Source organism: Ranitomeya variabilis, chromosome 4 (assembly GCF_051348905.1).
Source record: "Ranitomeya variabilis isolate aRanVar5 chromosome 4, aRanVar5.hap1, whole genome shotgun sequence".
NCBI classification, from domain to species: domain Eukaryota; kingdom Metazoa; phylum Chordata; class Amphibia; order Anura; family Dendrobatidae; genus Ranitomeya; species Ranitomeya variabilis.
Window position 1 is genome coordinate 177,135,222 of NC_135235.1, and position 26,376 is coordinate 177,161,597.

At 41.3% G+C, this 26,376-nt stretch overlaps 1 protein-coding gene across 2 annotated transcripts in view; it reads left to right on the top strand.

Annotated features, from left to right (window-relative positions):
• The first annotated feature begins 10,287 nt into the window (after positions 1-10,287).
• Positions 10,288-26,376, top strand: part of KCNMA1 (potassium calcium-activated channel subfamily M alpha 1) — a 1,075,276-nt gene continuing 1,059,187 nt past the window's right edge. Inside the window, exon 1 of one of the 2 annotated variants that reach the window (XM_077259420.1) lies at positions 10,288-11,363. In XM_077259420.1, coding sequence (XP_077115535.1) covers positions 11,127-11,363 — 237 coding nt within the window. In that variant the 5' untranslated portion in view covers positions 10,288-11,126. The remainder of the gene's footprint in view (positions 11,364-26,376) is intronic. The other variant, XM_077259433.1, reaches the window with a different exon arrangement.

Consider the following 26,376-nt stretch of genomic DNA (forward strand, 5'->3'; position numbering starts at 1 on the left):
ATCGTTTATCTGGATGATATTCTGTTTTTTTCTGATGACTGGGACTCACATGTGGAGCAGGTCAGGATGGTGTTTCAGGTTTTGCGTGAGAACGCGTTGTTTGTTAAGGGCTCAAAGTGTCTCTTTGGAGTACAGAAGGTTCCCTTTTTGGGGTTTATTTTTTCCCCTTCTGCTGTGGAGATGGACCCAGTCAAGGTCCGAGCTATTCATGATTGGACTCAACCCACGTCAGTTAAGAGTCTTCAGACGTTCTTGGGTTTTGCTAACTTCTACCGTCGTTTTATCGCTAATTTTTCTAGCGTTGTTAAACCTTTGACGGATATGACCAAGAAAGGTTCTGATGTTGCTAACTGGGCTCCTGCAGCCGTGGAGGCGTTCCAAGAGTTGAAGCGCCGGTTTACTTCAGCGCCTGTTTTGTGCCAGCCTGATGTCTCACTTCCCTTTCAGGTCGAAGTGGATGCTTCGGAGATTGGGGCAGGGGCCGTGTTGTCACAGAGAGGCCCTGGTTGCTCGGTAATGAGACCATGTGCTTTCTTCTCTAGGAAGTTTTCGCCTGCTGAGCGGAATTATGATGTTGGCAATCGGGAGTTGCTGGCCATGAAGTGGGCATTTGAGGAGTGGCGTCATTGGCTCGAAGGTGCTAAGCATCGTGTGGTGGTCTTGACTGATCACAAAAATTTGATGTATCTCGAGTCTGCTAAACGCCTGAATCCTAGACAGGCCCGCTGGTCATTGTTTTTCTCCCGTTTTGACTTTGTGGTCTCGCATTTACCAGGTTCAAAGAATGTGAAGGCTGATGCTCTTTCAAGGAGCTTTGTGCCTGACTCTCCTGGAGTCGCAGAACCTGTTGGTATTCTTAAAGAGGGAGTTATCTTGTCAGCCATTTCTCCTGATTTGCGACGCGTGTTGCAGAGATTTCAGGCTGGTAGACCTGACTCTTGTCCACCTGACAGACTGTTTGTTCCTGATAAGTGGACCAGCAGAGTCATTTCCGAGGTTCATTCCTCGGTGTTGGCGGGTCATCCGGGAATTTTTGGCACCAGAGATCTGGTGGCTAGGTCCTTTTGGTGGCCTTCCTTGTCGCGGGATGTGCGGTCATTTGTGCAGTCCTGTGGGACTTGTGCTCGAGCTAAGCCTTGCTGTTCTCGTGCCAGCGGGTTGCTCTTGCCCTTGCCTGTTCCGAAGAGGCCTTGGACACACATTTCCATGGATTTCATTTCTGATCTCCCGGTGTCTCGGGGCATGTCTGTCATCTGGGTGGTATGTGATCGCTTTTCTAAAATGGTCCATTTGGTGCCTTTGCCTAAGCTGCCTTCCTCTTCCGATCTGGTTCCTGTGTTCTTTCAGAATGTGGTTCGTTTACACGGCATTCCTGAGAATATTGTGTCTGACAGAGGATCCCAGTTTGTTTCCAGGTTCTGGCGATCCTTTTGTGCTAGGATGGGCATTGATTTGTCGTTCTCGTCTGCCTTTCATCCTCAGACTAATGGACAAACGGAGCGAACTAATCAGACTCTGGAGGCTTATTTGAGGTGTTTTGTTTCGGCAGATCAGGATGATTGGGTGACCTTCTTGCCGTTGGCTGAGTTTGCCCTTAATAATCGGGCTAGTTCCGCTACTTTGGTTTCGCCATTTTTCTGCGACTCTGGTTTCCATCCTCGTTTTTCCTCGGGACATGTGGAGCCTTCTGACTGTCCTGGGGTGGATTCTGTGGTGGATAGGTTGCAGCAGGTCTGGAATCATGTGGTGGACAACTTGAAGTTGTCACAGGAGAAGGCTCAGCGTTTTGCCAACCGCCGCCGCGGTGTGGGTCCCCGACTTCGTGTTGGGGATTTGGTATGGCTGTCTTCTCGATTTGTTCCTATGAAGGTCTCCTCTCCTAAATTTAAGCCTCGCTTCATCGGTCCTTACAAGATATTGGAAATCCTTAATCCAGTTTCCTTTCGCTTGGATCTTCCGGTGTCATTTGCCATTCACAACGTGTTCCATAGGTCTTTGTTGCGGCGCTACGTTGTGCCTGTGGTTCCTTCTGTTGAGCCTCCTGCTCCGGTGTTGGTTGAGGGCGAGTTGGAGTACGTGGTGGAGAAGATCTTGGATTCTCGTCTCTCCAGACGGAGGCTTCAGTATCTGGTCAAGTGGAAGGGCTATGGTCAGGAGGATAATTCCTGGGTGGTTGCCTCTGATGTGCATGCGGCCGATTTAGTTCGTGCCTTTCACGCTGCTCATCCTGATCGCCCTGGTGGTCGTAGTGAGGGTTCGGTGACCCCTCCTTAAGGGAGGGGTACTGTTGTGAATTAGACTTTTTAGCTCCCTCTGGTGGTTACTAGTGATATGACTCTGGGATTTCTTCCCTCAGTTTGCACCCACCTGGGTCGTTAGTCCAGGGGTGTTGCTATATATACCTCTTGGATCCTTAGTCCAGTGCCTGGCATCGTTGTATTCAGATCCTTTTTGTTTGCTCCTATCTGCTGGTCTTGGTTCGTGCAAAATTAAGTTAAGTCTTGCTTCTTTGTTTTTTCAGTTATTTGCTTGCTCTCTTTTTTGTCCAGCTTGTACTAAATGTGATTCCTGACATTGCTGGAAGCTCTAGGGGGCTGGTGTTCTCCCCCCAGGCCGTTAGACGGTTCGGGGGTTCTTGAATTTCCAGCGTGGATATTTTTGATAGGGTTTTTGCTGACCATATAAGTTATCTTACTATATTCTGCTATTAGCTAGTGGGCCTCTCTTTGCTAAATACCTAGCTCATTCCTACGTTTGTCTTTTCCTCTTACCTCACCGTTATTATTTGTTGGGGGCTTGTATCCAACTTTTGGGGTCTTTTTCTCTGGACGCAAGAAAGGTCTTTCTTTTCCCTTCTAGGGTTAGTTAGTTCTCCGGCTGGCGCGAGACGTCTAGAACCAACATAGGCACGTTCCCCGGCTGCTGCTATTTGTGGTGCTAGGATTAGATATATGGTCAGCCCAGTTACCACTGCCCTATGAGCTGGTTTTTGTGTTTGCAGACTTGGTAACTATTTCTGAGACCCTCTGCCATTGGGGTCATAACAGGTTAGGTTTGGGATTAGGGTTAGGTTTGGGATTAGGGTTATGGTGAGGGTTGGCATTAGGGTAAGGGGTGTATTGGGATTAGGGCTGGGATTAAGGTTAGGCTTGTGGTTAGGGTTGGGATTAGGGTTAGGGGTGTGTTGGGGTTAGGGTTTTGATTAGGCTTAGGGTTGGGATCAGGGTTAGGGTTGTGATTAGGGTTCTGGTTAGGGTTGGGATTAGGGTTAGGGGTGTGTTGGGATTAGGGAGATCCCAGAACTGTACAATATCAAACACAGAAAGCTATCAAAGCATCTAGCCAGAACTCTAGCGGATTAACACTGTTGTCCAGCAAGGAATGGGAGGCAGGTGCTGGGTGATACAACCATCTGACCTAAGGCAACCTAGCACCAGGGTAAAAAGACCAGCAGCCAGAAAACCACAACAATATGGCAGATGGTCAAAAGCATAACAGATACTAACAGCAGCATGGCTCCACCATTGATTCCAGACAATTTTGCGTTCAAAAAGTTAAATGGTGCTCCCTTCATTCTGAGCTCTGTCGTGAGCACAAACAGTGTTTACCCCCACATATGGGGCATCAGCGTACTCAGGACAAATTGGACAACTTTTGGCGTCCAGTTTCTCTTGTTACTCTTGGGAAAATACATTTTTTTAATTTCAATGCTCTACCTCATAAACTTCTGCGAAGCACTTGGGCATTCAAAGTGCTCACCACACATCTAGATAAGCTCCTTGGGGGGGATCTAGCTTCCAAAATGGGGTCACTTGTGTGGTATTTCTACTGTTTAGGCACATCAGGGGCTCTGCAAATGCAACATGATGCCTGCAGACCATTCCACCAAAGTCTGCATTCCAAAACATCACTACTTCCCTTCCGAGCCCCGGCATGTGCCCAAACAGTAGTTTTCTCCCACATATGGGGAATCATCTTACTCAGGAAAAATTTGACAAGAACTTTTGGGGTCCAATTTCTCCAGTTACCCTTGGAAAAATAAAAAATTGGGGGCTAAAAATCATTTTTGTGGAAAAAAAAGGATTTTTTTATTTTTACGGCTCTGCGTCATAAAATTCTGTGAAGCACTTGAGCGTTCAAAGAGCTCACAACACATCTAGATAAGTTCCTTGGGGGATCTAGTTTCTAAAATGGGGTCACTTGTGGGGTGTTTCTACTGTTTAGGCACATCAGGGGCTCTGCAAACGCAACATGATGCCCGCAGACCATTCCATCAAAGTCTGCATTCCAAAACATCACTACTTCCCTTTTGAGCCCCGATGTGTGACCAAACAGTAATTTTCTCCCACATATGGGACATCATGGTATTCAGGACAAATTCAACAACAAATATTGGGGTCCAATTTCTCCTGTTACCCTTGGGAAAATAAAAAATTGAGGGCTAAAAAATCATTTTTGTGGAAAAATGATTTTTTATTTTCACGGCTCTGCGTTAATAACTTCTGTGAAACACTTGGGAGCTCAAAGTGCTCACCACACATCTAGATAAGTTCCTTGGGGGGTCTAGTTTCCAAACTGGGGTCACTTGTAGGGGTTTCTACTGTTTAGGCACATCAGGGGCTCTGTAAACACAACATAATGCCCGCAGACCATTCTATCAAAGTCTGCATTCCAAAACAGCACTCCTTCCCTTCCGAGCTCTACCATGCACCCAAACAGTGGTCCCCCATACATATGGGGTATCAGTGGACAAATTGCACAATAACTTTTTTGGTTCAATTTCTCCTGTTACCCTTGTGAAAGTAAAAATTTGGGTGTGAAAAGATCATTTTTGTGGAAAAAATATGATTTTTTATTTTCACGGCTCTACGTTATAAACTTCTGTGAAGCACTTGGGGTTCATAGTGCTAACCACACATCTAGATAAGCTCCTTGGGGGGTCTAGATTTCAAAAGCGGGTCACTTGTGGGGGGTTTCTCCTGTTTAGTTACATCAGGGGCTCTGCAAATGCAACATGACGACTGCAGACCATTCCATCAAAGTCGGCATTTTAAAACATCACTACTTCCCTTCCGAGCCCTGATGTGTGCCCAAACGGTGGTTCCCCCCTATATGGGGTATCGGCGTACTCAGGATAAACTGGACAACTTTTGGGTTCCAATGTCTCCTGTTACCCTTGTGAAAATAAAAAATTGCGGGCTAAAATATCATTTTTGTGGAAAAAAAAGGATTTTTTATTTTCAAGGCTCTGCGTTATATAATTTACTGCAGCCTCATAGGCATCTCCTTCAATGGGACCATACTACTCACTGATGTAACATGTTAGATATTTGTGGTCCCTTCTGCATCATAGCCATGCTATAATCTTCTGTCATAGTTTTCATTTATTGGGATATACCGTAGACATATGGATTGCTACTTCAATGAGATCCAACCAAGTCCGGCTGTATGCTTTTGATGCACAGTTGCCTCATTAAAAATGTTGTGTAATATTTCCCTGCTCAGAACAATTTCCAGGATTAAGAGCAAAAATAATATTATTAGCTCTGAGTAGGGTTTTTGTATGATTTCAGCAGAAAGGAAGTGTAATTAGCCCTATCCTGTCCTACTCTATCCCTTCACCACAATCTGTCACTAAGAAACAGCAGTATTAATATTGATTATAATTAACCCTAAGAAGGTCTGTTGTAGTTTAAAGAAATATATACAGTGGGGAAAAAAGTATTTAGTGTGCCACCAATTGTGCAAGTTCACCCACTTAAAGAGATGATAGAGGCCTGTAATTGACATCATAGGTAGTATATGTACAAGTAGAGATAGAATGGCACTAGGTGTTTTCACCACAGATTAAATATCACGTGGAGCTTGCCTTAATCTCAGATTCCAAGCGTTGAAATGTGGACAAAAAAAGACTCAATTTAGAACCACTACGGCATGCATTTAAGCGATAGCGTTGGGGCGGTGCTCAACATCAGCAGCAATGTAAATCCAAAATATGAAGAAGGAGAAGTGGCACTCACCCGGTGATGCTGTACAAAAAATGTCCTTTATTCAGAGCATACACTCACAGACATATAATGGAGAGGCGGCTGGTGAGGAGAGGAGTGCAAGGGGAGGCAAGAGGACGACGGCCGTTTCGCGCCTGCGCGCTTCCACGGGTCCAGGTGCGTGAATTAAGAACGTCATATCCTATATAGGAGACTAAACATCTTAATGTGAACAGGTGATGTAATTAAAAACACATTTGGATGCATGCACCAAATTACGCTGATAAGTAAAATGAACAAATTCATTTACATTATACATATAAAGAATACAAAAACTATAGCTTTTAAAGGAAAATAGCCATATCCAATTTGTCATTCAGTCCGATAGCGCCCTGAGCGTTTGTTTCAATGATCCACCTCGCTTCACATCGCAGCAGCATTTTTCCGCGATCACCCCCATTTTGAGGAGTTTTTACAATTTCCAGACCCGCGAATCGCAATACATTCGGGTCTGCACAATGTGCATCACGTATGTGTTTTATGAAGCGAGGACAGCCCTTTCCAGAAGAGATCGAATTATAATGTTCTCTGAATCTATGGAACAATGGGCGAATAGTCTTGCCAATATAAAAGAAATGGCATGGACATGTAATTAAATAAACTACATATTGTGATCTACATGTTATCAATTGGCGGACTGTGTGGCAAATGGGGCCGATACGAATGGGATTATCAAGCAATCTAAATTGGCAATAACTACAGTTTCCACATTTGTGGTTACCTGTAGGTTGTAATTTCTTTAGCCAATTAGGATTTTCGTTAGCTGTCAACCGATTTTTTACTAAAAGATCGCCCAAATTCTTTGTGCGTTTATAGGCGAAAGTTGGCTGGTTCATTGTCAAAGATGATAGTTCCCTGTCAGATTGTAAAATATGCCAATTTTTCTGTATAGCCGCATAAATTACTTTATTCATTGGGCTATGCATGAACGTAAATACAAACTTATTATTGGCACTATCAGTATGAGGATATTTAGATTTTTTACGGCTTTTAAGCAAGTCGTTCTGTTCCAATTTTCTAACCCTATTTTCCGCTCTGGACAATATTTTAGGGGGATAATTTCTTTTAAGAAAATTGGTTTTAAGCTCGATTATTTGTTGATCGAAAGCTTCCTCATTATTAATAATTTTCCTATATCTGACCATCTGGCTGTAGGGTATACTATTTTTTGTGTGAAAAGGATGAGCGCTATTAAAATGCAATAAACTGTTTGTCGCTGTAGGTTTTTTGTATACACATGTATTGATTTTACCTTCTGCTATTTCGATTTTGACATCAAGAAATTCGAGCGATAACCCCCCAAAACAAGCAGTGAATTGCATATTATCTTCATTATTGTTATTCAAATAAGAAACAAAATTCTCAAAATCCTGTTTTGAGCTATCCCACACGATAAAGACATCATCCGCAAACCTATAATAGGCACGTATGAACCGCAAAAAGGGATTAGTGGTTGAGGTTATATATTTTTCTTCAAATACTGCAAGAAACAAGTTTGCAAATACACGACGGGCGTGGGAGGATATTCATTTACAGTGTTCCCGGAGCCTTTTGGCACTAGTAATTTCACAAAATGAAAAGGATATGCTGCATTGTGTGAACAGTTGGATGGCGCTAAACAAGAGTTGAATTCACGTGTTACAGAAATCCAAAATAAGGCATTTTTAAAGAAACTTAATAAAAAATTGGTTTTAATACAGATTGAAACAAAACAAAAGAAAAAAGATAAATTTTTGAGAGATAAAAATGAATTTGTTCATTTTACTTATCAGCGTAATTTGGTGCATGCATCCAAATGTGTTTTTAATTACATCACCTGTTCACATTAAGATGTTTAGTCTCCTATATAGGATATGACGTTCTTAATTCACGCACCTGGACCCGTGGAAGCGCGCAGGCGCGAAACGGCCGTCGTCCTCTTGCCTCCCCTTGCACTCCTCTCCTCACCAGCCGCCTCTCCATTATATGTCTGTGAGTGTATGCTCTGAATAAAGGACATTTTTTGTACAGCATCACCGGGTGAGTGCCACTTCTCCTTCTTCATATTTTGGACATCATAGGTAGACCACAACTACAAGAATCAAAATGAGAAAATAAATCCAGAAAATCACCTTGTCTGATTTGGCAAGATTTATTTTACAAAATATGGTGGAAAATAAGTATTTGGTCATCTAAAAACATGCAAGATTTCTGGCTCTCACAGACCTGTAACCTCTTCTTTAAGAGGCTCCTCTGTCCTCTACTCATAACATGTTCAAACAGGTGCCATTTTTACAGGTAATCAGTATAAAAGATACCTGTCCACAACATCAAACAGTCACACTCCAAACTCCACTATGGTGAAGACCAAAGAGCTGTCGAAGGACACCAGAAACAAAATTGTAGCCCTGCACCAGGCTGCGAAGACTGAATCTGCAATAGGCAAGCAGCTTGGTGTGATGAAATCAACTGTCGGAGTAATAATAAGAAAATGGAAGACATACAATACCACTGATAATCTCCCTTGATCTGGGGCTCCATGCAAGAGCTCACCCTGTGGGGTCAAAATGATCACAAAAATGGTGAGCAAAAATCCCTGAACCACACAGGGGGGCCTAGTGAATGACCTGCATAGAGCTGGGACAAAGGCTACCAACAATAAGTTACTACTCTGCCAGGGACTCAGATCCTGCAGTGCCAGATAGGTCCCCCTGCTTAAGCCAGTACATGTCCTGGCCCGTCCGAAGTTTGAAAGAGAGCATTTGGATTATCCAGAAGAGTACTAGGAGAATATCATAGGGTCTGATGAAACCATAGTAGAACTGTTTGGTAGAAACAAAACTTGGCGTGTTTGGAGGAGACAGAATGCTGAGTTGCATCCAATGAACATCTCACCTACGGTGAAGCATGGGGGTGGCAACATCATGCTTTGGGGCTGATTCTCTGCAAAGGGACCAGGATGTCTGATCCGTTGTACATGATAAAATGAATGGGACCATGTCTTGTGAGATTTTGTGTGCAAACTTCCTTCCATCAGCAAGGGCATTGAAGAAAACAAGGATGAGTCTTTCAGCATGATAATGATCCCAAGCACCCCACCAGGGCAATGAAGGAGTGGCTTCGTAAGAAGCATATGAAGGTCCTGGAGTGGCCCAGCCAGTCTCCAGATCTCAACCCCATAGAAAACCTTTGGAGGGAGTTGAAAGTCCATGTTGCCCAGTGACAGGCCCAACACATCACTGCTCTAGAGGAGATCTGCATGGAGGAATGGGCCAACATACCACCAACAATGTGTGCCAACCTTTTGAAAACTTACAGAAAACGTTTGACTACTGTCATTGCCAACAAAGGATATATAATAAAATAAATCTTGCCAAACAAGACAAGGTAATTTTCTGGATTCGTTTTCTCATTTTGACTCTCATAGTTGTGGTCTACCTATGATGTCAGTTACAAGCCTCTCTCATCTTTTAAGTGGGAGAACTTGCACAATTAGTGGCTGACGTAATACTTTTTTTCCCTACTGTATGTGGTTGAATCCCTGCCTAGTAGTCTACAATTCTACAACTCTTTCCCTCTTTCAGCAGCACCTCTCACTGTTCTGCCTGTTTCTGGGTTACAGTGTGCCGAGCATAGCGTCACGGGTCTTGTGTAGACATGTGACGCTATGCGGCCAGCCAACCACAGTAATGAGACAAACAAGATGGCTACAGCATTTCAGTGACTGGAAGGCATTCCCCACATGTTTATTGGCTGTTTAAAAAGCACCAAACGTGCGGGGCAGGGACTCGAGCTTTTGCTCGAGCATTAAAAAAATACTCGCCGAGTTAGAGCATCATGAGCACACTGATGCTCGAGCGAGTAATGAGTAGTGACAAACACGCTCACTCATCACTAATTACCACATGAATGTCAGAAAATTAATGATTACTGTATCATTGTTAATCCACATTCCTGGTATGTGTCCAAGATGGTATCTCTAGTCTATGATACCTCAATTCATACGTTGTCCATTGGAGTGTCAGGGATTGTCATATGTGCAATACAGACATGTTGAATTTTGACGATACTAACTTGTGGAGACTCCTGCTTGCTACCTATAAGCCTACCCTTCCATCTTGTTCTCCCTTACAACTGATTTTATAGGGTATCCTCTCATCTGTCTACGCTTACAAAAAGGGATATGAGAGAAGCAACAGCACTGGTGGAGAAGGAGGAGGGGGGAACAAGCGATCAGCTGGGAGGATTACAGCACTGAACAGTCATAGGAGAAAAAGGGAAAAAGGAAGGTAGGAGGGGTGAATAACCAACATGCTGGCAGAGTGTAGAGAAGGACGCAGAGAAGGAAAAAAAGAGAACACCGCAATCTGTAACGAGTCCAGACGAAAGGAAGGGTTGAAGACATCTTGGCAATCTTATTGATCTAAAAACCTCAGCAGCTGAGAATCTCCTTCATTGCATGCAGTTCCTACGGCTTTCCACAGTGAAGCTGCAAAAGAGCCGAGAGCCAACGCTCACAGTGAGGAGGATTGCCTATGAATAAAAATTAACAGCAGGTGCCCTACTTACATCGAAAAGGCGGCTAAAACAGGTGCTAAGAAAATGTTTAGCTTTTAATATAATCTAATAGATATGCACTCTCCAAATGCAAAACAATGAGTGTCTGCTATAGATATCCCTGGCTGCATCGCTTGGTATTTCATTTCTATGCCATGCTCATTCTTATATAAGGAAAACAAGGATCATCCGCATACAGAACAACACATCAAGGAAAAATGAAGGATCGGCTTGGATCTGCTTATGCTTTTTATTCATGAAATAACTATGACAGGTCAATACAAGGTGTTGGGGTAGCCGTTCTCTTGAGGACAAATCTGTTTTATTGGATTGTAAAGCCGGGATTGAAATACTGTCCTTATTTTTTGCAGAAGAGACAGAGAAGGCCTATCATTTATTTGACCTGCCCCTTTCCTGTGCATTATGGCAAGTGCAGGAATTTTGGGGCTGAGACATATGTGGCTTTTAGGGCTTCCTGGGTCCTTCAGTTAACATTGGCAACTGGCAACAAATTCCAAATCAAAATTTGACTAGCATTAAACCATGAGTGCTATCAACAACAATCTGCAGCTAGACGCTGTCTTTTCACCCAAAAGCAACCCTGCTCTCATTATTCCAGTCACCGTTGAGGTGCCATGCGACAGTCGGGGACAACGTATGTGGTGGGCATTCCTAGCCTCTTCAATGGTGACATTTTTTGGGGGCCTTTTCATTATTTTGGTATGGAGGACCCTTACATATCTTTGGACTGTCTGCTGCCACTGTGGGGGCAAGAATAAGGTAACCATATTTGCATGTGAACCTAAATGTGTACTTGGGAATACTTTGTTTTCAGCATTTTACAGTATATTAGGCATGCATTATGAATTAAACTGGTATTGTTTAGCACAATGTTATACCCTATTCCAATGTATAACCTATTGGAAGGTTGAGATTGATTAGGAGGACATTAACTATAGGCATATTAACTTGAGTAAAATGTTTAACTGAAGGATTTGGTTCATTAGCAATTACTAAATGCCATTGACTTGAAGGATCGGCTCTTCTACTGTTTTGTTTTTTTATATTTACATTATATCTAGTTATTTTACTGAATCTTTACAGAATTTATTACAGAAATCCTGCTTAAAGACACCTTTGACATGGTACAATTTTTTTTTTACATATGGTAGTACAATATTTTTTTTAACTAAACGTAATCACTAAGTTTAGAGGAAGTGTCTAAGAAGGGGAAAGGAAGAATGTCAGGAGAACCAGGGGCAGGGGATGTGACAGGTTGGTATCAGTCTCTTATAAAGCTGCCAATTTGACTAACCGACACATTGCAAAAATGTATGTGAGCTTTTGTTACTGGGCATGTGGTCCTCCATTGGGCTGCTCTGTTGTTTTATTGGTTTTATTGAATAATTATTCTTTTCAATAAAGGTTATGTTTTATGAGACCAACATGCACCATTATTGCCTTTTACCAAATCAAAAAGGTGTCCAATTGTACTAAAGGCTGGCACTTCAAATCGCATAATCACAATGTTCGGACTAACACATAATGCTGCTGAATGAAGAGATCCAGAGCTTAATCAGAAACATTAAAATACATAGCTTTATTAATAATAATATTAAAAAAATCAAAAACACATATAAAAACAGAATGATAAAGAGCGCCCTAACTAGAGGAGGCGCTGCAAAATGTGAAAAATCGAACACATTACAAGCCCAAAGCACAAAGCTGTGCGGATGTATACAAAATCATAACATTTGCCCATCAATAAATGAGCAGTATAGTATAATAGGCATGTGTCCTACATCCACAGCCAGGCTAAGTAAAGGCTATTAAGGCATGCTATCATGAAAAATATAAATGAAACACATTACCAGAAAAGTTAAACAGTATAAATTGAATAAATTGCTGTGTCTCCTCTAGTTAGGGCGCTCTTTATCATTCTACTGTTTTCATATGTGTGTTTTTGATTTTTTAATATTATTATTAATAAAGCTATGTATTTTAATGTTTCTGATTAAGCTCTGGATCTCTTCATTCGGCAACATTATGTGTTAGTCTGAACATTGTGATTACTGTCCTTTGTGGCTAGGTAGATTGCAAAAATGGTAGAAAATTTTAAATGAAGACTGGAAAATTGCTTCATTTTCCATTTGTTGAAATTTTCTAATATTGAATATTAACAATAGGAAACAACATTCTGTGTTAAGGAATACATATCTTTTAAATAACATTACATCCCTTTTCATTGTTGTCACATTTATTGAACACAACTTAAAATAGAACCAAATTTTTCATCTTTACAACAATTGAAATTCACATAACTATTTCATATGGGTAAAGTAAGAGCAATGACGTATATTTTATCACATTGATGACCTGCATAATAAATAATACTTATGCCAAGAATATATTTTTGGTGTGTTTTTGTTGTGTTTTTATTCATTTTTTATATATATTTTTGTAAATGGTTTAGTATTATCACAGAGTGTCTGAGTACTTTTAGAAACTTCCCGATATCCTAGGAAATCCCACTACGACAAAATGAACTCTTGTATAGTAAAAACATCAAAGATAAGCTTTTCTCAAACTCTGCTGTTAATAAGCTCAGCTATACCTTCTGTATAGATCACATAAACTCAAGCCTCATGCTTGCACAACCATGTAAATATATTTTTCTATAAGTTTCCCCTTTTTCTCACGTGTTGTTATCATATTAATGGCCAGTCTTCTTATTACTATTATTATAATTTTAGCAGGGAGGTTGCTTTTTCTTTTTTTTTTTTTACAAAAAATGAAATGAGAATGAACCAGACTAGAAATAAAAGCTGTATCTTTATAGGTTTATCTTAAAACATTATTTGTATAAAATAATCTAGGCACGGTCATGAATAAATGCTTGTTCAGGCATATATTGTGAGTGACTTTATTAAATTTGAGACAACTAACAGGATTCCCCAGATGAAGCATATGAACAGCAAAAATATGTGAATGCAAGGCATAATTCTTAGAAAACAATATTTATTTTGCCTGTATTTAGTTTATTTAGTGTAGTATAGCTAGCTGCCTACAATAAGAAAAGAAAGACAAGTTCCCCTACTGTATGTTAATCAGGATGTACTGGATGAGATGATCATAAAAGGTCCTACTGGAGCAAAATCTTGTATGTGGCCACATATTACCCCTTCCAGAATTGTTGTACTACACTGGACCTAAACATTCATGAATTGTTTTCACCATGTCCTCCTCCAAAGCAAGAGTTGCTCTGTGCAATATGCAGTGCCTAATCAAGAAATGTTCTATGAAGCTTATCTGTCCTAATAACTTGCATGGAAAGGTTTGTTCATTCAGGCTTTCGCTACTTAAATTAGGTACAGTGGCCCCACAGATTTGAAATGTAAAATAAGGCCACTCTTTAGTTATAGTAATTGTAACAATAATTGACCATATTATACAGATTAATAAGAAACAATAAACAAATTATTTGCTTTGGTCTTTGTAAATTTCTGATCTTATAACAGTAAGGATTTAGCTCACCACTGTCAGGGGCGATCACCATGCTGGAAATAACCCACACAAACACAAACAACTATGCAATGGTAGTTTAGAAAGTCGATTCATGTAAATCTGTGCAAAAATTACAACATAACAGGTAGTCTACACCCAGTTGAGCCTTATAAAGTAAATGTATGTGAATTATTTTAAATATGGCTTTAAGCACATGATAGGGGGATTGATGTACAAAGACAGACACTTTGAGATGTTACTGTGTTTAGAATTTCTGGAAAGCACTATTGTTTCTGGCCCTGTTTCAGAATTGATAAATTAACATTACCACGCCAAGGAGTATGTCCCTACAAACTATGAAATAGTCCAGTCCTTGCTGACAGTCTGCAAGTGGACAAACCCAAGAAGAATACCAGGCAATAGCATAATGCAAAAGTCTAAGAAAAGATAATCCAGCATGGCAATACCTGCAATATACAAGAATTTATAACATTTGAGACAGGATTCGTAGCATGTCCTCTTTGCGGGGGTTTACCCATGGAAGACATTTAGCAATAATTCACTGGTTAGGGAAAAAATATGATTTAAAGGGATCCCTTTGCTGTGACCCCCATTGATCAATAGAATGGGGGTTTCGATCATCCAATGTTACGTAGCCTCACAGGCATGAATGGAGTGGCATTGGTCATGCACAACCTGGGAAAATGGGTTATCATAGAATCATAGAATGATAGAGTTGGAAGGGACCTCCTGGGTCATCTGGTCTAACCCCCTGCAGGACTCACTAAATCATCCCAGACAGATGTCTGTCCAGCCTTTGTTTGAAAACTTCCATGGAAGGAGAACTCACCACCTCTCGTGGCAGACTGTTCCACTCATTGATTACCCTAACTGTCAAAAAGTTTTTACTAATATCTAATCTGTGTCTCTTCCCATTCAGTTTCATCCCATTGCTTCTAGTCTTTCCTTGTGCAAATGAGAATAAAAATGATCCTTCTACAATGTGACAGCCCTTGAGATATTTGTAGACAGCTATTAACTCTCCTCTCAGTCTACTTTTATGCAAGCTAAACATTCCCAAATCCTGCAAACATTCCTCATAGGACATGGTTTGCAGACCGGTCACCATTCTGGTCGTTCTTCTCTGAACTTGCTCCAGTTTGTTTATGTCTTTTTTAAAATGTGATGCCCAAAACTGGATACAGTATTCCAGATGAGGTCTGACCAAAGAGGAGTAGAGGGCAATAATGACTTTGTGTAATCTAGACTGTATGCTTCTGTTAATACATCCCAGAATTGCATTTGCCTTTTTTGCTGCCGCATCAGACTGTTAACTCATGTTCAGTTTATGATCTATTAGTATACCCAAGTCTCTTTCACATGTGCTGTTGCTTAGCCCTATGCCTCCCATTCTGTAAATACTTTTTTCATTTTTATTGCCCAGATGTAGTACTTTGCATGTTTCTTTGTTAAAAACCATTGTTAGTTGCTGCCCACTGCTCCAGTTTATTTATTTATATCTTTTTGAATCCCCTATCTCTCTTCTCTGGTATTAGCTATCCCTCCTAGCTTTGTGTCATCAGCAAATTTAATTAGTGTACCCTCAATTTCTTCATCTAAATCATTGATAAAGATGTTGAACAATACAGGGCCCAGGACAGAACCCTGTGGTACCCCACTTGAGACATTCTTCCAACTGTATGTGCAGCCATTTACGACCACTCCTTGGGTCCGATCACGAAGCCAGTTATGAATCCACCTAACAGTTGCCTTGTCCATTCCATACTTAGTCATTTTTTCAATAAGGATGGTGTGAGATACTTTGTTAAATGCTTTGCTGAAGTCAAGATATACTATATCTACAGCATTTCCCTGATCCACCCAGTCAGTGATTCTGTCATAGAAGGAAATTAAGTTAGTCTGACATGACTTATTAGTTACAAGCCCATGCTGACTCTGGTTAATCACTTCACTTTTATCCAGGTACTGACATTTCCTGGTATGGAAGTCAGACTCACCGGCCTATAGTTCCCTGGGCCTACCTTCTTCCCCTTTTTGAAGATAGGAACAACATTTGCTCTTCTCCAGTCTTCTGGGACTTCTCCTGTTCTCCAAGAATTTTCAAAGATTATGGAGAGTGGTTCAAAAATGCCCTTTTCTAGTGATCAGTGGGGAGTCAAGTTGTAGTACCCCCAGTGGTCAGATATTTGTCACCTATTGCCTTTAATTCTTGACCTTCACATATCATGTGACCCCAGAATTTGTCTGAAGAGTTTGGGCTTTTAACTTCAAATGACCATATCTTTATCAAACTAAGATGTAGATTAGTTGCATTTACCTCTTGTAACAAGATTCGTGAACTATAGAAGTCTATTTTAGTTTATTGTTTTCATGAAAATTATTAAATAGTCTTTAGATTGTAAGCTTGGTATGTGTTGATTTATGTGTTATTCTGTAAACTGTAATGTCTTTATTGACTGTAAAAGTGCCCTCTAATATCTAAAGTGCTGTGGAATATGTTGGTGCTATAGAAATATAAATTGCTATTGTTATAAATAAATAATTATTATACTAAAATGATTTACTATTAAGCAAGGCGCTTCAATATTGAGAATACTATAGTATACAGGCAACTAAACCATATGTATAGAGTTTATAAGTTGTTGAAAGGCTTCTCAAGTTTGATTGGGTTTATCACCCAGAAGTCTTAGGCTAAGATTCAAGTAGCTGTTAATTGTGTGATGGTGGCCTTAGCCCCTTTACACCTGAAGGTGGTTTGCATATTAATGACAGGGCCAATTTTTACAATTCTGACCACTGTCACTTTATGCGGCAATAACTTTGGAAACTAGACCCCTCAAGGACTGTACTTGGATGCATTGATGAGCACCTTGAACCCTCCAGGTGCTTCACAGAGGTTTATAACATTGAGCTATGAAAATAAAATCACATTTTCCCCACAAAAATGTTATTTTGGCCCCAAATTTTGCATTTTTATAAGGGTAACAGGAGAAATTGCACCATACAGTAATTGTGCAATTTGTCCTGAGTACACCAATACCCCATATGTGGGGGAATACTACTTTTAAGGCACAGTGCAAAGCTCAGAAGGGAAGAGGCGCCATATTGGAGGTCAGATTTTGCTGGAATGGTTTGAGGGTGCCATGTCACATTGGCAGAGCCCCTGATGTGCCAGAACAAAAGAAACCCAATAAAAGTGAACTCATATTACAAACTACACTCCCCAATGAATTCATCTAGTGGTGCAGTGATCATATTGACACCACATGTGCCTCACAGAATTTTATACTACTGAGCGGTGAAGAAATAATAAATGACATTCTTAGCCCCAAGTTTTTAATTTTTCTAAGGGCTAATAGGAATATTTTTTTACAACAAACTGAGGTCTATTTTTTCCTGAGTGTGCCAATATCCTACATGTAATCAGGAAATAATTTTCAGGCACAGTGCAAAGCTCAGACGGCAAGGAGCGCCAGATTATACTGTTATGGATTGCAGGTGCCAAGACCCACTGTGAGAGCCCATGAGGTGTCAGAACAGCAGAGCTCCCCATAAGTGATCCCATTTTACAAACTACACCTCTCAATGAATTCATCTAGTGGTGCACTGATCAAATTGACACCATGGGTGTGTCACAGAATTTTATACCACTGGGCAGTGAAGAAAAAATAACTACATTTTTGCCACCAAAATTTAGTTTTAGCCCCAGATTTAACATTTTCACAGAAGAAGTGGATAAAAATTGCACCAAAATTTGTCCCATAATTTCTACTGAATGTGGTAATACCCTATATGTGGCTGTACAGTACTACTTAGCCATATGGAGAGACTTGGGTGGAATAGTGGGCTATTTGGCTCCTGGAACACAGAAATTCCTAGAACAGTTTGCGGACTCCATATACAGAGCCCCTAGTAGCTAGAAGAGCAGAATCCCCTCTCAAGTGACCCCATTTTGGAAATTATACACCTTGGGGAATTTATCTACAGGTGTAGTGACGATTTTGACTCCATGGGTATTTTCCATTCATGACTTCAGAAATGCCAAATGTGGACGTTATATGTGGTTTACATACACTGTGGGGCTCAGAAGGGAGGGGGGCATTTGGATTTGAGAGCGCAGAATTTGCTGAATTTCTTTTGGAGGGTGAGGAGCTATTTCGCTTTTCCATGGCTTTTGTACTACCAGGAACATGGAAGCCCCCCATGTTTCCGCAAACAGATGACAGACCTGAGTGGGGACTTGCTTTTTTGTGGATTGAGTTGAAGCTTTTATTGGGACCATAATTGCATAACGTTTGGGTTCACATTTATCCAGCGCTCTATGCTGAGCACTTAATTTGGAGTTTCCATCTAAATCTCTGAGTGACGTGACTCAGATGTAACCACCGAGGGATCCATTCACTATAAGGCAGCAGAGTTACTCTGGACTCCGTCTGACCTCTGTTCAGCGGTGTCCTTGTTTTCAGAAGTGCAAAAAACTGTGGCAGACGGCACTTTTATGCAATCCTTAAAAGATGGACATTGCCGCATCACATGTCAGACGGTGTCCACAGGGCCTTCATCTTCCTCATTATAGGAAACCTTCTGCCAGAGATTCCATCTGAATCACGTATTTCAGAAATTTACATGGAAACCCCGGTGTTAGTGCTCAGCACAGAGCACAGGATAAATGTGCACTGAGCCTTACTGCGATCTTTGGGAGGCAGAATGAAAAAAATGAACAGCGGGTGAAGAATTGGTTTTATTTTTTACATGTTTCACGTGCGGAATAAGTGATTAGGCGACTTTATTCTTCGGGTTGGTGCGATTATAGCGATTACAGATTTATATAGGGGTTTTATGTTTTGCTGATGTCACACACTAAATGCAAAAAAATAGTTTTTGCATCACCATATTTTGAGAGCTACAATTTTTCAATATTTTGGCGACCCACAGAGTCATGTGATGGCTTGTTTTCTGCGGGACGAGTTGACGTTTTTATTGATACTATTTTCGGGTCCATGACATTTTTTAAACGCTTTGTATTATGATTTTTGGGAGGCAGAATAAACAAAAACCAGCAATTCAGGATTTTTTTTTGGTGGGGGGTTTATGCCATTCCGCGTGTGTTAAATTGATAAGACAGTTTTATTGTTTGGGTCAGTACGATTACAGTAATATCCAATTTATACTGCTTTTTTATATTTTGGTGCTTTTACACAATAAAAACTATTTTAAAGACAAAATTATTTTTGCATCTCTTTAGTCTAAGAGTTATAACTTAATATTTTCGCTGTTGGAGCTATATGTCAGCGTGTTTTATTCCACTTTTTGTTCTGCGTTATGATGATAAAGCATTGGTTTTTTGCCTTGTTTTTTATTTTTTATGGTGTTCACTAAAGGGGTTAATGAGTGGGACAGTTTAATAGGTCAGGTTGTTGCGGACGCGCCGATACCAAATATGTGTACTTTTATTGTTTATATTTTTTTTTTCATTCAAATATTTATTTATAGATACAATATGTTTTGATTTTTGTATTATTATTTTTTTATATTTAAAAAAAATATTTTTGCAATTAGTTAAAAGAAAAATTTTAACTTTTTTTTTTACTTTGTCCCACTATGGGACTATCATTTTTGCAGGCTGATCGCTTGTACAGCATGGGGATACAGCAGCATCCCCATGTTGTAGAAACTGTCAGCTCTGCACTGACAGAGACGTTTGCTCATCATGCACTGGGCATGATCAGCAAGATTTCTAGCTCTGGTGACCTAGATGTCGTTATGATGGCATCGAGTCACCATGGCAATGATTGGGACCCGACATCATGGCGCGGGGTCTCCGATCCAAAGGCAGAGGGGCTGTCAGCCCTCTGCCGGCTCCCAGAATGCTGCGATTGCTTTCAATCGCAGCATTTAGGGGGATAAAGTGCTGGGAACAATATGTGACTGCTCCTGTCACTCAATGTTGTGGGGCGTCAGCTGTCAGAATCAGCTGACACCTGGCGGCGGTCGCCCACACACCACCCGTGTGCGCAGGTGATTGCGATGTCATAATATGTCCCTGGTCAGCTAGACCCAGGGCACAGGGATGTATTATTACAACAAAAGTCAGAAAGCGGTTAAATGGGTTGGCCATCCTTTTTTCTCAATATTTGTTTATTTGATCCTTAACCCCTTCACCCCCAAGGGTGGTTTGCACGTTATGGACCGGGCCAATTTTTACAATTCTGACCACTGTCCCTTTATGAGGTTATAACTCTGGAACGCTTCAACGGATCCTGGTGATTCTGACACTGTTTTCTCGAGACATATTGTACTTCATGATAGTGGTAAAATTTCTTTGATATTACCTGCGTTTATTTGTGAAAAAAATGGAAATTTGGCGAAAATTTTGAATATTTCGCAATTTTCCAAATTTGAATTTTTATGCAATTAAATCACAGTGATATGTCACACAAAATACTTAATAAGTAACATTTCCCACATGTCTACTTTACATCAGCACCATTTTGGAACCAAAATTTTTTTTTGTTAGGGAGTTATAAGGGTTAAAAGTTGACCAGCAATTTCTCATTTTTACAACACCATTTTTTTTTAGGGACCACATCTCATTTGAAGTCATTTTGAGGGGTCTATATGATAGAAAATACCCAAGTGTGACACCATTCTAAAAACTGCACCCCTCAAGCTGCTCAAAACCACATTCAAAAAGTTTATTAACCCTTCAGGTGCTTCACAGGAATTTTTGGAATGTTTAAATAAAAATGAACATTTAACTTTTTTTCACACAAAATTTACTTCAGCTCCAATTTGTTTTATTTTACCAAGGGTAACAGGAAAAAATGGACCCCAAAAGATGTTATACAATTTGTCCTGAGTACGCCGATACTCCATATGTAGGGGTAAACCACTGTTTGGGCGCATGACAGAGCTCGGAAGCGAAGGAGCGCCATTTGACTTTTCAATGCAAAATTGACTGGAATTGAGATGGGACGCCATGTTGCGTTTGGAGAGCCACTGATGTGCCTAAACATTGAAACCCCCCACAAGTGACACCATTTTGGAAAGTAGACCCCCTAAGGAACTTATCTAGATGTGTGGTGAGCAGTTTGACCCACCAAGTGCTTCACGGAAGTTTATAATGCAGAACCGTAAAAATAAAAAATCATATTTTTTCAAAAAAATTATCTTTTCGCCCCCAATTTTTTATTTTCCCAAGGGTAAGAGAGGAAATTGGACCCCAAAAGTTGTTGTACAATTTGTCCTGAGTACGCTGATACCCCATATGTGGGGGTAAACCACTGTTTGGGCGCATGGGAGAGCTCGGAAGGGAAGGAGCGCCGTTTGACTTTTCACTGCAAAATTGACAGGAATTGAGATGGGACGCCATGTTGCGTTTGGAGAGCCACTGATGTGCCTAAACATTGAAACCCCCCACAAGTGACACCATTTTGGAAAGTAGACCCCCTAAGGAACTTATCTAGATGTGTGGTGAGCACTTTGACCCACCAAGTGCTTCACAGAAGTTTATAATGCAGAACCGTAAAAATAAAAAATCATATTTTTTCACAAAAATGATCTTTTTACCCCCAATTTTTTATTTTCCCAAGGGTAAGAGAAGAAATTGGACCCCAAAAGTTGTTGTACAATTTGTCCTGAGTACGCTGATTCCCCATATGTGGGGGTAAACCACTGTTTGGGCGCATGGGAGAGCTCGGAAGGGAAGGAGCGCCGTTTGACTTTTCACTGCAAAATTGACAGGAATTGAGATGGGACGCCATGTTGCGTTTGGAGAGCCACTGATGTGCCTAAACATTGAAGCCCCCCCACAAGTGACACCATTTTGGAAAGTAGACCCCCTAAGGAACTTATCTAGAGGTGTGGTGAGCACTTTGACCCACCAAGTGCTTCACAGAAGTTTATAATGCAGAGCCGTAAAAATAAAACAAAATTTTTTTCCCACAAAAATTATTTTTTAGCCCCCAGTTTTGTATTTTCCCAAGGGTAACAGGAGAAATTGGACCCCAATAGTTGTTGTCCAATTTGTCCTCAGTACGCTGATACCCCATATGTGGGGGGGAATCACCGTTTGGGCGCATGGGAGGGCTCGGAAGGGATGGAGCGCCATTTGGAATGCAGACTTAGATGGAATGGTCTGCAGGCATCACATTGCGTTTGCAGAGCCCCTAATGTACCTAAACAGTAAACCCCCCCCCACAAGTGACACCATTTTGGAAAGTAGACCCCCTAAGGAACTCATCTAGATGTGATGTGAGAGCTTTGAACCCCCAAGTGTTTCACTACAGTTTATAACGCAAAGCTGTGCAAATAAAAAATATTTTTTTTCCACAAAAATTATTTTTTAGCCCCCAGTTTTGTATTTTCCAAGGGTAACAGGAGAAATTGGACCCTATATATTGTTGTCCAATTTGTCCTGAGTACGCTGATACCTGATATCTGGGGGTGAACCACCGTTTGAGCGCATGGCAGAGCTCGGAAGGGAAGGATCATCATTTGCAATGCAGACTTAGATGGATTGGTCTACAGGCGTCACATTGCGTTTGCAGAGCCCCTAATGTACCTAAACAGTATAAACCCCCCACAAGTGACCCAATATTGGAAACTAGACCCCCCAAGGAACTTATCTAGTTGTGTTGTGAGAACTTTGAACCCCCAAGTGTTTCACTACAGTTTAGAACGCAGAGCCATGAAGATAAAAAAAATAAAAAATTTCCCCAAAAAATTATTTTTTAGCCCCCAGTTTTGTATTTTCCCAATGGTCACAGGAGAAATTGGACCCCAAAAGTTGTTTTCCAATTTGTCTTGAGTATGCTGATACTCCATATGTGGGGGGGGACCACCGTTTGGGCGCATGGGAAGGCTCGGAAAGGAAGGAGCGCCATTTGGAACGCAGACTGATGGAATGGTCTGCAGGCGTCACATTGCGTTTGCAGAGCCCCTAATGTACCTAAACAGTAGAAACCCCCCACAAGTGACACCATTTTGGAAAGTAGAACCCCTAAGGAACTCATCTAGATGTGTTGTGAGAGCTTTGAACCCCCAAGTGTTTCACTACAGTTTATAACGCAGATCCATGCAAATAAATTTTTTTTTTTTCCACAAAAATTATTTTTTAGCCCCTAGTTTTGTATTTTCCCAAGGGTAACAGGAGAAATTGGACCCCAAAAGTTGTTCTCCAATGTATTCCGAGTACGCTGATACCCCATATGTTGGGGTAAACCCCTGTTTGGGCGCACGGGAGAGCTTGGAAGGGAAGAAGCACTGTTTTACTTTTTCAACGCAGAATTGGCTGGAATTGAAATCGGACGCCATGTCACGTTTGGAGAGCCCCTGATGTGCCTAAACAGTGGAAACCCCCCAATTATAACTGAAACCCTAATCCAAACACACCCCTAACCCTAATCCCAACGGTAACCCTAACCACACCCCTAACCCAGACACACCCCTAACCCTATTCCCAACCGTAAATGTAATCCAAACCCTAACCCTAACTTTAGCCCCAACTCTAGCCCTAACCCTAACCCTAGCCCTAACACTAATGGGAAAATGGAAATAAATACATTTTTTACATTTTTTTAATTTTTCCCTAACTAAGCGGGTGATGAAGGGGGGTTTGATTTACTTTTATAGCGGGTTATTTAGTGGATTTTTATGATTGGCAGCCGTCACACACTGAAAGACGCTTTTTATTGCAAAAAATATTTTTTGCGTTACCACATTTTGAGAGCTATAATTTTTCCATATTTGAGACCACAGAGTCACGTGAGGTCTTGTTTTTTGTGGGACGAGTTGACGTTTTTATTGGTAACATGTTCGGGCACGGGATATTTTTTTGATCGCTTTTTATTCTGATTTTTGTGAGGCAGAATGACCAAAAACCAGCTATTCATGAATTTCTTTTGGGGGAGGCGTTTATACCGTTCTGCGTTTGGTAAAATTGATAAAGCAGTTTTATTCTTCGGGTCAGTACGATTACAGCGATACCTCATTTATATAATTTTTTTTTGTTTTGGCGCTTTTATACGATAAAAGCTATTTTATAGAAAAAATAATTATTTTGGCATCGCTTTATTCTGAGGACTATAAGTTTTTTATTTTTTCGCTCATGATGGTGTATGGCAGCTCATTTTTTGCGGGACAAGATGACGTTTTCAGCGGTACCATGGTTATTTATATCCGTCTTTTTGATCGCGTGTTATTCCACTTTTTGTTTGGCGGTATGAGAATAAAGCGTTGTTTTTTGCCTCGTTTTTTTTTTTTTTTTCTACGGTGTTCACTGAAGGGGTTAACTAGTGATATAGTTTTATAGGTGGGGTCGTTACGGACGTGGCGATACTAAATATGTGTACTTTTATTGTTTGATTTTTTTTTATTTAGATAAAGAAATGTAGTTATGGGAATATTTTTTTTTAATTTATTTATTTAGGAATTTTTTTTTTTTTTTATTTTTTTTTTACACATGTGGACATTTTTTTTTAACTTTTTTACTTTGTCCCAGGGGGGGACATTACAGATCGATGATCTGATAGTGTGCACAGCACTCTGTCAGATCACCGATCTCACTTACATCGGTGCAGGCTTACCAGTGTCTGCTCTGAGCAGACACTCGGTAAGCCACCTCCCTCCCTGCAGGACCCGGATGCCGCGGCCATCTTGGATCCGGGACCTGCGGCGAGGAGGGAGGTAGGAGACCCTCGGAGCAACGCGATCACATCGCGTTGCTCCGGGGGTCTCAGGGAAGCCCCCTCCCTGCACGATGCTTCCCTATACCGCTGGCACACCGCGATCATGTTTGATCGCGGTGTGCCGGGGGTTAATGTGCCGGGGGCGGTCCGTGACCGCTCCTGGCACATAGTGCCGGATGTCAGCTGCGATAGTCAGCTGATACCCGGCCGCGATCGGCCGCGCTCCCCCCGTGAGCGCGGCCGATCGCGTATGACGTACTATTCCGTCCTTGGGAAGTAGGGCCCACCCCACATGGACGGAATAGTACGTCTAATGACAGAAAGGGGTTAAACAATAGAGATACAAAGAAGACATAAGATACATTATATAACAACAGATACCAATGTCCACAAGACCAAACCATTTTCATTTAAATCAACTCTTGTTGCCCTACAAAATTCCTAACTGTCCAAACGTTTTTAATAATGAAATGCAGCCAAACAAGGTGTACAATGAAGACTACAGTATTCTTACCTGGTAATTCCCTGCCATTCCTTACCTAGTGCTACCTGACAGAAATACTGGTTGCATACTATGCAAATTGCCTCTTCAGAGAAAAAGAGGACTTGAACTCTATAGCGCCAACTTTTGGAAGTAGCGATCCTACAAGTCACAATCAACCCTTTAACGAGTCTTGTAATATGACTTAGAATAAAAGCCAAATCAGTATCTCAATTCGCAGACACGGTGCTTCGGCTGTTGGCTCTTGTCAGTGCAAAGCATGAGAACTGATTTGGCTAGGTGAGAGGCTCTGGACTGAGGTCTAAGGGGTAGGGTTTCTCCTTGTGGAGAGTGACATACCAGCTCTGGCTTGTCAAGGTAAGGAGGTTTATTCGCCGTGCAATGCTCCTCTGGGAAATTTAATATGCAAATTGCCTCTTCAGAGAAAAAGAGGACTTGAACTCTGTAGCGCCACCACCCAGAAGAGGAAACAGGAGAACGGCAAGGAACCCAGACACTTCTAGGAGAGGAATGGAGAGGGAACACTAGATGAGTATGGTTTTTATTTCTATGATTGTCTTCTTTTCATCATAAAAGAAAGTGTAGATTATCAGGCATTACCCAGTAAATAGAGGGTTAACATTAGTGTTGAACGAACGTGCTCACCACTACTCGTAACTTGCCCGAGTATCGCTATGCTCGGCGTACTCGGTGAGCAGCGAGCATTTCTGGGATTATTCGGCAGTAACCGCAGTCTCCACCCAACAGTTTTGGCGGACTTTAGGGACCCAATCACAGTGCAGGGATTGTCTGCCAGGCCATGAAACTCCGCAGCCATCTTTGTTGTGGTCGTGCAGTGATTGGCTGGGCCGCACAGCATCATCCCGAATATAAGAGACCTGGCACCGCCCTGCTCGCCGCATTCTGTTCCTGTTTCACCGAGAGTAGGGAGAGCTGCTGCTGAGATAGGGTCAGAATCGTGGTTTTAGAGTTAGTGTAGGTCTGCAATTCTTACATTCACAACTCCTCAGAAACCAAAAGTCCTTTTTAGGGCTAATTCGTGGGTCCCGATATTGCAGCGCTAGGTAGGCAGGGCACA